This window comes from Bidens hawaiensis, unplaced genomic scaffold (genome assembly GCF_021521415.1).
Source record: "Bidens hawaiensis isolate Kalapana, Puna unplaced genomic scaffold, B.hawaiensis_p1.1 tig00037817_1, whole genome shotgun sequence".
NCBI lineage: Eukaryota > Viridiplantae > Streptophyta > Magnoliopsida > Asterales > Asteraceae > Bidens > Bidens hawaiensis.
In genome coordinates, this window is record NW_027496626.1 from 149,802 (window position 1) to 164,222 (window position 14,421).

Consider the following 14,421-nt stretch of genomic DNA (forward strand, 5'->3'; position numbering starts at 1 on the left):
CGTCGAATAAATTTATTTATTCTAACTCGTGTTACACACGTATATCTAGTACACTAATATAGAGAGAGAATTGTGGCTAAAAACAAAATTAAAATAAGTGACAAATAAAAATGACAATAAACCTAGCTAAGACTTGCCACCGCTAAAATTGAAACTTGTTATTTATATCAGGCATTTAAAATCCCACATACGGAATTTGATTAAATATATCAATCAATCCGTATGTCTTGGTTACAAATCAAAATAGTGCAAAAATGGAACTTTTAGAGTACGGATTTCAATCATCATAAACTTGATTCATGATGCATTACATGACGCTTGAATAGGTTTTTGAATCAAGCCATCTCTCTGTTAGAACCATAGCTTCTTTGGGCTTGTATTGTGCCACCGAATGACCAGCACCCTAGATTGAAATTATTAGAAGAGGTTAACAAATAGTTGTTAGTAGTATATAACACCATGAAACCAATAATCACACGTAACATGTATCTTACTTTAACTGTAGCAAATGTCAGTGAGAAATCCTTTTTTGCGTATGTCATTTTATACCTGAAAGAACACACCATGAAATTAGTAAACACGCGTATCGGCGTCCCGATTTATTATATTTTATGTACTTTATATAAAAAAATATAATTTAGGGGCTCATTTTTTCTACTCGTCCCAGATTTTCTGGGATGACCCTGCACATATAATTAAAGTCGGTTCTCACCCTCCAACTTGACCGCTAACGTAAAATGGTTCCCATAGGCTATCAACTGGGAGACCAAGAGCGACAATCCATTGCTCAATTCCGACATATGGAAACGTCATATCATGATCGCCGCTGCATATATAATGCCATTATTATTATTAATATACGCCGATCGCGAACAACAGTTGAGTTATGAGAGGGACAGTATTATTTTCAACTTACCTAAAGATCAAAGCTCGACAGTTTTTGCTAACAAGTTTCTTATGGTAAGAAAAGCTACTTCCGATATCATACGAGTAGCAGAATGTGTCATTTTTCCCTTCCATGTAGTGCATGGTCGTGTTGAAGAACTCCCATGTTCCAATTGTTCCCTGATCATGTGGTTTATCAAAGTTTAATAATTTATGGAATCATGTTTGTTTTGTAATGCATTCATAAGAATATATAGATTACATGAGGATATATATATATATATATATATATATATATATGGGAGGGTTATCATAAGAATAAATAGTTTCCTAGGAATAAATCATAACCATTGGATCATGTTAATTAATGGTTGAGATTTAAAATCACCAATAACCGGCATAGTTTTTAGAATTACTATTTAATCATTATAACTGACATAGTTTACTAGAATTGTTCTTTCACCATCATTTGTAATTCAAAATGTCAAAAATTTGTTGGTTCTTACCATTCTTAGGAAACTCCTTATTCTTATTTGAACCTTTATATATATATATATATATATATATATATATATATATATATATATATATATATATATATATATATATATATATATGGGTAAGGATCCTAAGAGAACCCTTTGCAAATTAAGAGCTTTGAGAACCATTTTAGACCACTAAAAACACATTTAAAAAAAATATTTAAAAAAATCATAAAACAAAAAATAATAAAAATTTAAAAAAAGTAAAAAAACCAAAATTCTTATTTCATTCCGGTTTCATTAAAAAAATAAAAAATAAATAAAAATAAATAAAAAAAACGTCGTATTATACACATATGTATAATTTTATATAATCTTTAGTTACGTAATATACACATATGTACAGTATCATTTATCTTAAATTCTACACATGTGTACAAAAAAAACATGTAAATGTACATATATGTATATATTATACATATGTGTATATAATTTAGCTAAACCGAGTTTTTTTTTATGAAACCGGGATGATAAAATAAGAATTTTGGTTTTTTACTTTTTTGATTTTTGTGTTTTTTTTTGTTTTATGATTTTTTTTTTATTTTTGGGTTTTTTGTGTTCCAAAATGGTTCTCATAGTTTTCAATTTCAAAAAGGTTCTCTCATGATCCTGATCCTATATATATATATATACACACATATATATATATATATATATATATATCAATTAACTCCTAATTCTGTACTAGTAAATATTCACATATTTATCTAATTTACTGTATACGCATTATAATAGATGGCACAACTTTATATATAGGGGAAGGTTAACGTACAAATGAAATTAACTTGCTAAACATGAGAATCAAGTAGAGTAATTATATATACAAGTAGAGTAATTATGTAATTACATACAGTAATTACATAATTACTCTACTTGTATATATAATTACTCTACTTGATTCTCATGTTTAACACGCTAATTTCATTTGTATTTGATCCAACCCCTTTATATATAAACTGTGTAGTTGACGTACCTGACGAATGTTTAGAGCTTGTTGCACAGCCTCATCATTTGCCCAATCTGCTGCAAAATCGTAGTAGTACTCCTAAAAGAACCAAATAAACATGACAAATCGATTAGTTATCGATCCACCTTTCTTAATGCTTAGGATTAACCACACAGAGAGAAGTTATTACTCGACAATATGGCTTCAGATCTGATTTGTTACAAAGAGGATCCAAAATATCTTCCATATTAATGTCACTTATGCACTGTAATTCAAACATATATATATAAAGTTACATATATACTATATGGTTTTCATAAGATATATATTTATCGAGGTCTTATAAATTAATTCAATGGGATCACCTCGTTGTATCTTTCAAGACTGTTTGCGCATATTGAATTGGTTGTTTCGTCGATGTTCACATAATTACCTCGACAGTTTTCGACAGCGGACTGCAAAATCAAAGTGTTGTATTTGTATTTTTATAACACATAGTGATGTTGTGTTGTTTAAAAAAAAGTCTAGGATAAGTTACCTTATAAATATCATCAGATATTAGTGCCATGCGATGAGCATACTCGACTCTAGAGTTGAAGTCCATGAACTTATCAGTGAGAGGACTGCATAGAATATAACCCTGAGTCACAAATCAAGAAACCAAGATTAGCTGCATATCTTTATTACTAACGATAGGATTTTAACATTTTACAGAGTTCAGTAATTTACTTGGATATTCAATGCAGGCTGATCACCGCGTTCATTAGCTACAAACAATAAGTTTTCAAAGTTCACAATCTTTTCAGGCATAACTTAACATAACGAAAATGAATAGATCATCAGAGAGTACGGATTACCATTATACACTTCCAAAGTTACGATAGGCGTGACAATTCCCATGTAAGAGATGCCCGATATGTATAGAGGGTTGTTCAAGAACTTAGGATGGTCGATAAGGAACTGTTGTACATCAATGATCAGTAATTCAGTATATACAAAGTTAATAAACTTTATATTGATTTTGATACGAAATACAAAAGAAGATACGACACCTTTCTAAGAAAATCGTTAGCTTGCTTCGCCACGATGCTGTCGCTGCTGATCCATGCTTCTTGTGTTGTGGCATACGAGAATCCAGCGCCAGCAGGCATGTCAACATATATTACATTAGCCATCTACAGAAATAATAAGAAATCATTTCAGTCTTACTACAATTCTCATTGTAGCATGTTAGTGGTGTTAGAAGTATATATAACCTTAGTCCATGAGTTTGGATTTAATGTGAGTGTGATGTTTTCGGGAGCATTTTCAAAGTTGAAGCTAAGTGGACCTGCAACAAAGGAGTTCTTGTTTTTTAAAGGCAAATTTTCAAAGGAGTTGTGTAGGATATGAAAGGAAACACACTCAATCTTTTAACTATGTAAGAAGAAATAATATATACCTATTTGATAGAAGAAGGTAATAACAGCTGAACATCCAGGACCACCAGTGAGATAAAATATAAGTGGATCTTCATCTGGATTTCTTTCGGATTCAACAAAGTAGTAGAAGAATTGTGCTTCTTCCTTTTCCCCTATCCCAATATACCTTCATTAAAAACATATAATTAATTAGACATAAAACCTCTTATAAATGTTTGATTCTGGTGAAAACATGTTATTTTGAAGAACGTGTCCAACGGGTTATTAATAATAATGATATGATCCCAAGATCTTTGAATGCTTTTTTTAAGCGACGTAGTTTTGTTATCTAAAAAGGACTAACAGCTTAGCTTGCTGCCCGGTTGCCTTCTATTTTAATGTAAACAGTAGACAATACTCTTTAATGAGTTCTTTAATGGGTGAAAAAGATTATTTGAAGAGATATAAGAAACTGCATATGCAAAAGAATCAATCAAGTCACGTCTAAGGATGACATGCGTACCCGGTTTCGAGTTTGAAAGGAAGTGGACCAAGATATCCAGGAAGATTTGTAACAATGGATTTTGAATTTGATGTAGTTATTGAGAAAGAGTGAAGTGTTAGAAGAATGAGAAAAAATAAACTCTTTAATGCCATCGATCCACACACTCCACTCTTCGAATTTTATGTGATCCTTGCTAAACGTATGGGTTAAGTTGACTATTTATAGAATACGTTCACCAAGGTTGCACCAAAAGCTATGCACCATTAACTAATAAGAACATAAATTAAGTTATCTTGAAAATAAAAATATGAATTATGAATAATTTATAGGTGATTTTTTATTTTTTTTCATTATATTTTATATAATTTTATTGCGTTATCTATTAATATCATCATGAATATGCTACTTTAATTTGTTTTTATTATTTTATATATAGGTTTAAAAAAGTTAAACTAAAAACGATGGTTTGTAAGGAAAAATGAAATAAAATGAGATGAGACGAGACGAGACGAGAATCATATAAGATTGACATTATCCAAAAGAATACAACATTAAACAGCCAAACAAATTCCATGGGAGAATTATAGGAAGAAGAAAAGTATACATATGCAATTGAGTGGAGAATAAGAGAGGAGAAATCAAAGTGAAATTAAGGTTTGACGTTTAAAGCTTCGAAGAGGAAGAAGGAGCAGCCTCTGGTTTACACCGTTCAGCAGCCATCAAACAAAGAAAAATTGGTCGAGTAGTATACATGTAACACTCCAAAAAATTAAAAAGAAAGAGAGAAAGAAGCCGGCTCTATTTTAATACAATACAAAAAATTATAATTATATACTTTTGTAGAATAAGAATAAAATGTTGGGGAATTCATGACAAAACGCTTAGGAGTCTGTTTGTTATGAGGTAATAGAATGGACGAGGTAATTGGATGGACAAAGTAATGGAATGCATTATTACCATTCCATTTAGATATTTGGTTCCCATGTGGTATGAAACGAATCATTACTTTGTGTTATTTGATGGCGGTTGGTGGTCATGGGTAGCAGCGACGATGGGCGGTAATGTTGGTGGCTAGTGGTGAGCGATGATGTCAATAGCCAGGGGAAATGGTTAGTAGTGGTGATGGTGAGCTGTGGTGGTGGGCGGCAGGCGGTAACGGTGGGTGGGCGGTGGTTGCGATGGTCGGTGGCAGTGGGTGGGTGGTTGACGGTTTTCACACCCCAATTTAGGACAGAGAATATTGTTGATCTTTATTTTGTAAATATTTTCAACGTTTTGTGTTTATTTAGCAAAAGACTTTATTATATCAAAATATTGGTTTATATTAAAAAAAATATCGGGATCAAGTATCGTTTACAAAATATTTATATTATTCATTACAAAGATTTTAATTAAACAAAATTGAGCTCGAGTTGTGCAACGGTTCAGAACCTAACCAAAGCGGATAGAACTGGAATCGAATCAGAACTGTTAAATGCTTAATATAAGAACCGGTACCAGGGCGTATTTTAACAGTTCCAGTTTGGTTAGACCGGGTTAACGGTTCTCATGTAAGATGTTCTTGTCGGAGCTGATTTTCAATTAAATCCTAAATATGAACTATTAGAAGGTGAAAGAAACAAGAGAAAATTAATAAAATAAAAAATTATCATATCAACAATTATATTTTAATGAAGGGGATTGAAAATAGATTAAAATGCCTCAAGATATTACAGAAAACAAATATATCTTAAAACAAATTTAGGGCAGTGAAAGATTATTATCACTTATGATATTGTAAAGGGGCTGTATAAAACTGGGAAAATAAGTATGTGGATGGTCGGTCGTACCTAAAAGTTCCCACTATATAAATAGGGTTCTAAAAATAATTTGTAAAGTTTAAACTCGACCCGGTTCCGACGGTTCTTTGATCAGAACCGTCGGTTTTAACCGAGAACCGTTTTCTCCCAAATATAAGAATCTGAGCCGGACCTGAAATGCAATAATACGGTTTAGATCTAGCAGTTCGGTTTCGGTTGCCCGATTCTGTCGGTGTAGAATCGTGAATTCCTCAACCCTAAAATGAGCTATTTGTGGTCGCGTCTGTATATCTTCTTTTAAGACTCCAAATCCTTGAAATAGTTGTGTAAACCTAATTACCTAAATTGTTTGATAAAACATCAGTTATATGCTGGTTAGACGTTGGCATAGTCTAAAATATTTTAAAGTTTCGTTAGAATATAAAAATAGATTTCAAGACAACTCAGCAACGATATTTGATTTGTGTTCCATTGAAGAAACGAGTTTTGAGACTAACGCATAGTATGCATGCTAATTGTTAACTGTAACAACTCGGGTCTTCGAACTTATACTTTTACCCGTCTCGGTTCAATGTTTGGGTTGTTTTTATTAAATAAGTATAATTGTGTTTATCGAGTTTATATCGATTAATATATTATTATTTATTTACTTATAATTATAACTTTTAGCTTTTGGCATATTTAGCCCAAAAATATAAGTTTTTATCCTTCTTTGTACCATCCTCAAACACCAAGGATTAAAATTGAAAATTTGAATATAACCCATATCACTAACTAGATATCCATATACTAGACCCGTATCCACATTTTTTTCTTGTACCCGAATTTAACAATTGTTAACTTGGACCATAATTCTCGTTTATTTGTTGAAATTGATCTTATGCATCTAGTAATTATGTTATTTTCGACCATAATTATTGATTCGTTTTCCTTACCATCACCATCGACACATCTTTTGACCTTGTAGAACACGAAATTGGTTGTAACATATCAATTAATCACACATATACAATCCTCTATCCCTAACCGTACTTAACCCTATAAATTATTATATTTGTTTTGTTGTTTACTTGCGCATTCATACTTCGTTTGGCCGGCCACTGTCACGTCCAATTAATCCTCCTCCGATCTTTTTTTGAGGTAATTGTTTAGTGTATCAAGTTCGCAATACTAATAGTATTGAAAGCCCTATCATCTATTACAACAACATCAATCGGATTAACCGAATGATGTTGTTAGGGTTCATAATCAAACTTGGTTATTTCTGCTTCTTTTTATAATGTTTTGGTTCTGGGTTATATCGCACGTCGCTGGATGGCCCAGCTGGTTAGATCCTATGACTTACGGGGACAGGTCGCAGGTTCGACCCCTGCCACCCCGATATTTTAGGTTTTTTTGATATATTTCTTTTTATATCATTTTATTAAGTATAATAGTTATAATAATCGGTAAATAAAATCTATTTTTATAAAAAACAACGATATTACTTGTGTTTTTACCGCATCTCGCTAAAGATTATGATCATGTCATCATGTGTGTTTATATATATATATATATATACATATAGGGTAAGGATCCTAAGAGAACTCTTTTCAAATTGAGAACTTTGAGAACCATTTTGGACCACTAAAAACACCTTTAAGAAAAATATTTAAAAAATCATAAAACAAAAAATAACAAAATTTTAAAAAAAAGTAAAAAAACCAAAATTCTTATATTTCATTCGGGTTTCATTAAAAAATAAAAAATAATAAAAAAACGTCGTATTATACATATATGTATAATTTTATTTAATCTTTCGTTACGTAATATACACATATGTACAGTATGAAATACGGGAAAGAAATACCATTGTAGTAATATTTCCAAAGGAGTTGCAAACGGATCTGCTGGTTCACCAATCATTGATGGTTCTAGAACCGCTAATCCTACGTTACATGCAATAGTACCTAGAATTACTACCGGAAAAATATATAAAAGATCGTTGGGTCATCATTTATCTTAAATTATACACATGTGTATAAAAAAATCATGTAAATGTACATATATGTATAATACATATGTGTATATAATTTGGCTAAACCGAGTTTTTTTTAATGAAACCGGGATGTTAAAATAAGAATTTTGTTTTTTTTACTTTTTTCATTTTTGTGTTTTTTTTTATTTTATGATTTTTTTGGGGTTTTTTGTTGTCCAAAATGATTCTCATAGTTCTCAGTTTTAAAAAAGTTCTCTCATGATCCTGATCATATATACATACATATATATATATATATATAGAAAAGAGTTCAAATAAAAAACAAGTGTTTTGTGAGAAGTGTGAGAAGAGTTTTAAAATAAAACAAACCACCTAAATATGACACTATACAATGTAAATATGAAACAATACAATTATTTAGAAACTACCAATCTCAACCACTAGATCATATATCCGAGGGCCTAGATCTATTCTTATTCTTCTCACAAAAAATATTATTTTTTACATTATATATATATATATATATATATATATATATATAACTTGTTTAATTTCTTAAGATTTATATAAATATAACTTATTAAATATATTTAGACGGTTAAATACATTTTTATAAATACCACAAAAATATATTATATGTAAGTTAACTAACAAAGTTATTTTATGCATTATATAATCTTTTTATATTTTAACAAGTATTAAATATAAATAAAAAATCTCTAAACTAAATAAGTTTAAATAATATATAATAAAATAATGAATAACCATCGATCTCTCGAACTCTATTCTATCTGTCCAATACTTATGTCCGTACGTATTTAATCTAGTGTTAGGCTTTATCGTCAACGCATGATTTTCCGCAAATCGTCATTCTTATTGTTATCTATTCCCTTTTGCTCGTCTGTTGAGGTGAGTACCACATTCCCCCTTTTTAACTCATTTTTAACCGTTTTAGGGACGTATGCGTTTAATAATTATTTCCCTACTATTTAACACACATAATGCAACTATAGTCACTTGTGTTTAACGATTTGTACCTTACTTGTTATGTGCTTATTTGTTTTATGTGAACCGCATTCGGAGAGGTCCAACATAGTCTCATAATAGTATGATCATACGACAGTCATAATAGCTTCGAGCTTTTCGACAGCTCATTATTTACTCATTGGTTGAATTGCTTAGCTCATTTGACTTTGTTGCGCATTTATTACCTATTATATATATGGATTAAATCTGGTGTGCTGCTCACTCAAGCTTATGTTGACAAATCTACTTTATTTTTAACGCATATGCAGGTCATCGTGTGATGTGAAGTCAGGATTGAAAAGAGAACTTAGGATTCAAGATAGAGAAATAAACAAGACTTTTGATTTATGATATATGTTTGTTTGGTGAATTATTTGATTTTGGATATTGTATTGAATATTTGATTTAAATGAATTTAATTTAATAGATATTGAAATTTCCAATATTGTATGATAGTACCTTGAGAGCTGTGAGTAATCAGCTCACGCCCCGGCATTTTCACCGTAGGTTGGGGTGTGACAAATTGGTATCAGAGCCGAAGGTTTAAGATAGGTCGTTAGTGGTGCCATAGTAACATGCTTAGGAGCCTCATACGTGCTTATCTGTTTGCCTTAGGTGTTCAAAATTAATTGTTTACAACTTTCTTAGATAATTATTTAATGATTATTTATTATTATATTGTCGTGCAGACACACACACAACTCCGAGGCTATGCCTCAACATTTAAAGAAAACTTTTCGTAATTAGATTGCCTTTTTATTTTTGGGAAATTCCTTAAGAATTCCCTACTTTTGTTTTTACTCTACACTTTAAGGTTAGGTAGTGTGACAAGTTTCTGTTGTAACTGGAAGGGGGAGAGTACTGTGAGTTGGGCCTTGGCAAAACGGTTCCGAGAACCCAAGGAAAGACGCTATTCCTTACTTGAAGGATAACCTTGCCACAATACTCGAGCTTATAGGCCAAAACGGGAACACAGCTGTCATACGACCGACACCTTGGTAGGAGTGCATTCACATTCAAATTTTTTAGACATCTTCATATTGAAGAAACGTATAATATATATATATTTTTTCCATATATTTAATCTTAAAAATCTTACTATAAGACAAATTTCCATTTTTTATATTTACTATAAGACTATTGTTATAGTTAAACAGTGTGTTTATAATGACAACATGAAAGCTGTTTAAAAAGGAAAATCTTGTGTCTTTTTTGTCTATGACCAGGTATGGAACGTATAACATTTTTGTAAAAGACTTTAACTACATCTTCACATCGAAAGGCCTCATTGTTGTAAATGTTGCTTCCAGTGACATTGCTTCAGTATTTTATACCGATAGCAGAACAACTCATTCTCGATTTGAAATTCAAATATATTTGGTGATATAAAACGACTATATTTGTAATACATATTTTTTACATAATATAAAGAGACTTAATTATCTCTTCTTTATTTGTATTAAATTATTTATTTTAATTTATACATTAGTTTATCTTCTATAATATATGGTGTTCTAAAGCTAGTTTCATTTATAAAAGTTTGTTTAATTGGTGAGCATGTCCGTCATTAATAATATGACATAAGTACCCATACCTTTTTTTTTTTTGAAAAATTACCAAAATATCATATAAAAGAGAGATTCTAAATAAGTAACTCCAACATTTAATTTCTTCTTTGTCCTCTTACTAACTCGCCATCACCTATACATTAGGAGTTCGAGACAACTTGTTTATTAACTCGCCGTCTTCCCGATATGTTAACTCAAAACTCGTTATTTCCTCACCATGTTAGCTAAAAATATTAAACTTTATTTTTACTAAAAGCATGGATCCTAAAGTAATTTAAAAAGTATTTAAATATTTTTAATTTTATTGGTTTTTAAATTCTTGTATATAGGATTTTGGATAATAAAACGATTAAGAAAACTAATGCATACCATCAAAATCATTTAATGTGTACCTTGTTTAGATATAATTTATTAAATAACAAAATTTATTAAATTTAATGTTGCACATGGCAGGGAGGCGACGAGTTTTGAGCTAACATGGCGGGGAGGTAACGAGTTTTTAGCTAACATGATGGTGAGACGACGAGTTTTGAGATAACATGGCGGGAATGAGACGAGTTAAGAAACATGTTGTCTCGAACTCTTAACTTAGAGACCAGGGCCGGCTCCGAGAACACGAAATTTTTTTGGGCCGAATGCGAAATTTTTTTAGGCCTTAAGTAAATGGAACATTTTGTTGGGTTTAAACAAATTAATTTTAAGTGGACTTACTTGGTTACGATTTGAGTTGTGTAAAAAACTTTTGTATAAAAATAAACTTAAAAATGTCTTAAATAAGACTTGAACTCACACCTTTTGGTTTGATGTTATATCTCTTTGTCACTAGACCAAGCTAGTGTTTATGTAATTATGTTGAAACATTGATTATACATATTTTTTTTATAAAAATACATATAATTTAAAAAAAAAGAATTTCGGGCCTATCAGGGTGTCGGACCTGTGGCCATCGACTACCCTACCACACCCTTAGGCCGACCCTATTAAAGACGACGACGTTTTAGTAAAGGGACAAAGTTGTAATTAGAATTTTGTAACATATATTTGAAATCACACTATCTAAAAAAAACATTTTAAGAATTTTCTGTTTATTTTTATTTTCGCATTAATAACGATTAACGTGTAGCACACGAAAGATTCCTCATGTCGCTCTTCGATTTGACAATATTATTACAACTTACAAGATCCAAAAAAAACTTATCCACTTGCTGCTGTTAAACCCTGATGAAGTAATGATCTAATAAACTAACTTTCCTTTTTTAAACGGCAAGATACTTTTATTAAATAACATAAAAAAGTATAAAATGCAACCTGCCAGAATTTAGAAAAAAACATTTTTTTTCTTTAAGAAAGGCTTTTACCTCTCATTTTGTTAATTGCGGCTTTGATACTATGGGACTTTTTTTTTTCTTCGAATTGAGGTTACCCCTCATCATACTATTTTTATTGAATGTATCCCTCCACACGCACGCCCCCCCCCCCTCCCTAAATTTGTTAAATCAATTATCATTTTTCCTAAACATTATTTACATATATATTAATATTAGTTCCTTCAACAATCTTTTTTTCACTTAATAATTTTCACTAATATATAAAAAAATATGGTTTTAACTAATCCAAACAATGCTCTACTGGCAAATAACAGTCTCAATTTCACACTTGGTTCGTGGCAGTCCCAACTAAATACGTATATTTTTCCAATGGTCCGCAACTAGAAAATGGTCAACTCTATTAGCATGTTGCTTACATGACACATCTAGTGAAATAGTGGAAATAAATACACATTTAGTCTAGGTTGTTATTTGCCAATATGGCATAGTTGATATTATTAAAAACAATTTTCTTAAAAAGAAATAGATGATTAATACCACGTAATGTTGTCATATAGATATTTATTGATAACTAGGCGTGCCACGTAAGCATAGAATTACTGATGATTAACTCCGTTAGTTGCGAACAGTTGTTAAAAAATACACATTTAGTTGGGACCACCGCCAGATAAGAGTGATGTTGAGATTGTTATATTAATAGGATATAGTTGAGATTATTAAAAACTAATATACGTATATAAAATAAAAAGTAGTAGGTTATTATTTATTTATATTTATGAGTATTAATATTGTACACATTATTGATATTTTTTTATTTAATAATATTAATATTAGTATCAGTCAAACACATATTTATAAAAATAATAATGCATCGACAATGATGATAATAATAATAATAATAATAATAATAATAATATATTATTATTATTATTATTATGTGATCAAGGACAATTAACAAACACAAAGAGAGAGAAATAAATAAAAACAAAAATAAAAAAAATATGAATTTTATTTAATATTTTAAAGGGAGATCATAAAATGAAAAAATGTTAGAGTGGGACAATATATCAAATAAAACTGTTAAATGAATTGAAAGTGTAAAGGAGGAGGTATGACAGGTAAGGGAAGATAATACGTTTAGCTTAACCCTTATATTGCTTATATTCAGGGGAGGCTCGGAGGGTGTGCGAGCCGCACCATCGGCCATGGCACAAAAATTTCGGGGGCACACAATTTTTTTATACATATTACATATATATATATATATGTGTTTTGGTGTTAAAAATAAGGTTATTTAAAATGGTTTATGAGATAATTACACGCTCGGAATGATTTATGTTTATCATAAATCGGTTTATAAAATTTTTATCCATACGCTAGAGACTAAAAATTTTTGTTAAGGCCTACGAGCCTTTTTATTTTGACTCGGCTGAGGTATTTAAATTCTTAGAAACGACCCTGCTTATATTGCTCTAGTATTTTATGCAATTTGAGATATATTATAGCAAGTAGTAGTAGGTACTATTTAAATAATTGTTGAAATTCTATAGTTGTGTTTAAATATCTATGTTCCCCACGTTTAGAAGACATATTTGTTTTGGAATGTAAATTTCTTTTGTATATAGGAATTTTATTTTGTTTATATCCCACCCAAATCATGTGATCCCAATTTTATAAGACAATTACGCTGGATGTGTTGTATTAAATATTAATTGCTAGAATCGTTGGTTTTTATTTTTTATTTTCTTAATAATATTGACTGTTAATAAATATGTGATCCGAATCGAGGGAGGTTGCACGTGCATTGACATAGGGTTTAAAAAACACACATCTTGGGAGGAGAAAATGATAATTAATAATTTCACTTTTAAAAGTGTTGTATTAAATATTAATTGCTAGAATCGTTGGTTTTATATTTTATTTTCTTAATAATATTGACTGTTAATAAATATGTGATTCGAATCGAGGGAGGTTGCACGTGCATTGACATAGGGTTTAAAAAACACACATCTTGGGAGGAGAAAATTATAATTAATAATTTCACTTTTAAAAGTGTTGTATTAAATATTAATTGCTAGAATCGTTGGTTTTTATTTTTTATTTTCTTAATAATATTGACTGTTAATAAATATGTGATCCGAATCGAGGGAGGTTGCACGTGCATTGACATAGGGTTTAAAAAACACACATCTTGGGAGGAGAAAATGATAATTAATAATTTCACTTTTAAAAGTGTTGTATAAATATTAATTGCTAGATTCGTTGGTTTTTATTTTTTATTTTCTTAATAATATTGACTGTTAATAAATATGTGATCCGAATCGAGGGAGGTTGCACATGCATTGACATAGGGTAGGGATGGCAAAAAAACCCAAACCCGATGGGGAAAACCGAAACCCGCCCCGAACGGGGCGGGTTCGGGGACACTTAATCGGGGACGGGTC

General features: G+C 30.5%; 1 protein-coding gene across 1 annotated transcript; it reads right to left on the reverse strand.

Annotated features, from left to right (window-relative positions):
* Window positions 1-238: 238 nt before the first annotated feature.
* LOC143589802 (serine carboxypeptidase-like 16) lies at window positions 239-4,454 on the reverse strand. The gene is made up of 14 exons (XM_077070456.1): window positions 4,297-4,454; window positions 3,815-3,960; window positions 3,630-3,703; window positions 3,426-3,548; window positions 3,231-3,333; window positions 3,103-3,140; window positions 2,912-3,013; window positions 2,739-2,828; window positions 2,564-2,638; window positions 2,401-2,472; window positions 917-1,065; window positions 713-826; window positions 495-549; window positions 239-403 (listed from the first exon to the last, which is right to left on the reverse strand). Exons 1-14 carry the CDS (start codon window positions 4,428-4,430, stop codon window positions 308-310), a joined length of 1,371 nt encoding a protein of 456 aa, XP_076926571.1. The 5' UTR covers window positions 4,431-4,454; the 3' UTR covers window positions 239-307.
* Between the last annotated feature and the right edge of the window lie 9,967 nt (window positions 4,455-14,421).

Excerpts from the sequence above, each read along its gene's own strand:
- LOC143589802 (XM_077070456.1), bottom strand. The coding sequence starts at position 4,430 with ATGGCATTAAAGAGTTTATTTTTTCTCATTCTTCTAACACTTCACTCT. Across the intron at positions 3,549-3,629 it reads ATCCAAACTCATGGACTAAG|ATGGCTAATGTAATATATGT; the intron begins GTTATATATACT and ends TTATTTCTGTAG. Across the intron at positions 3,141-3,230 it reads AACTTTGGAAGTGTATAATG|CTAATGAACGCGGTGATCAG; the intron begins GTAATCCGTACT and ends TATTGTTTGTAG.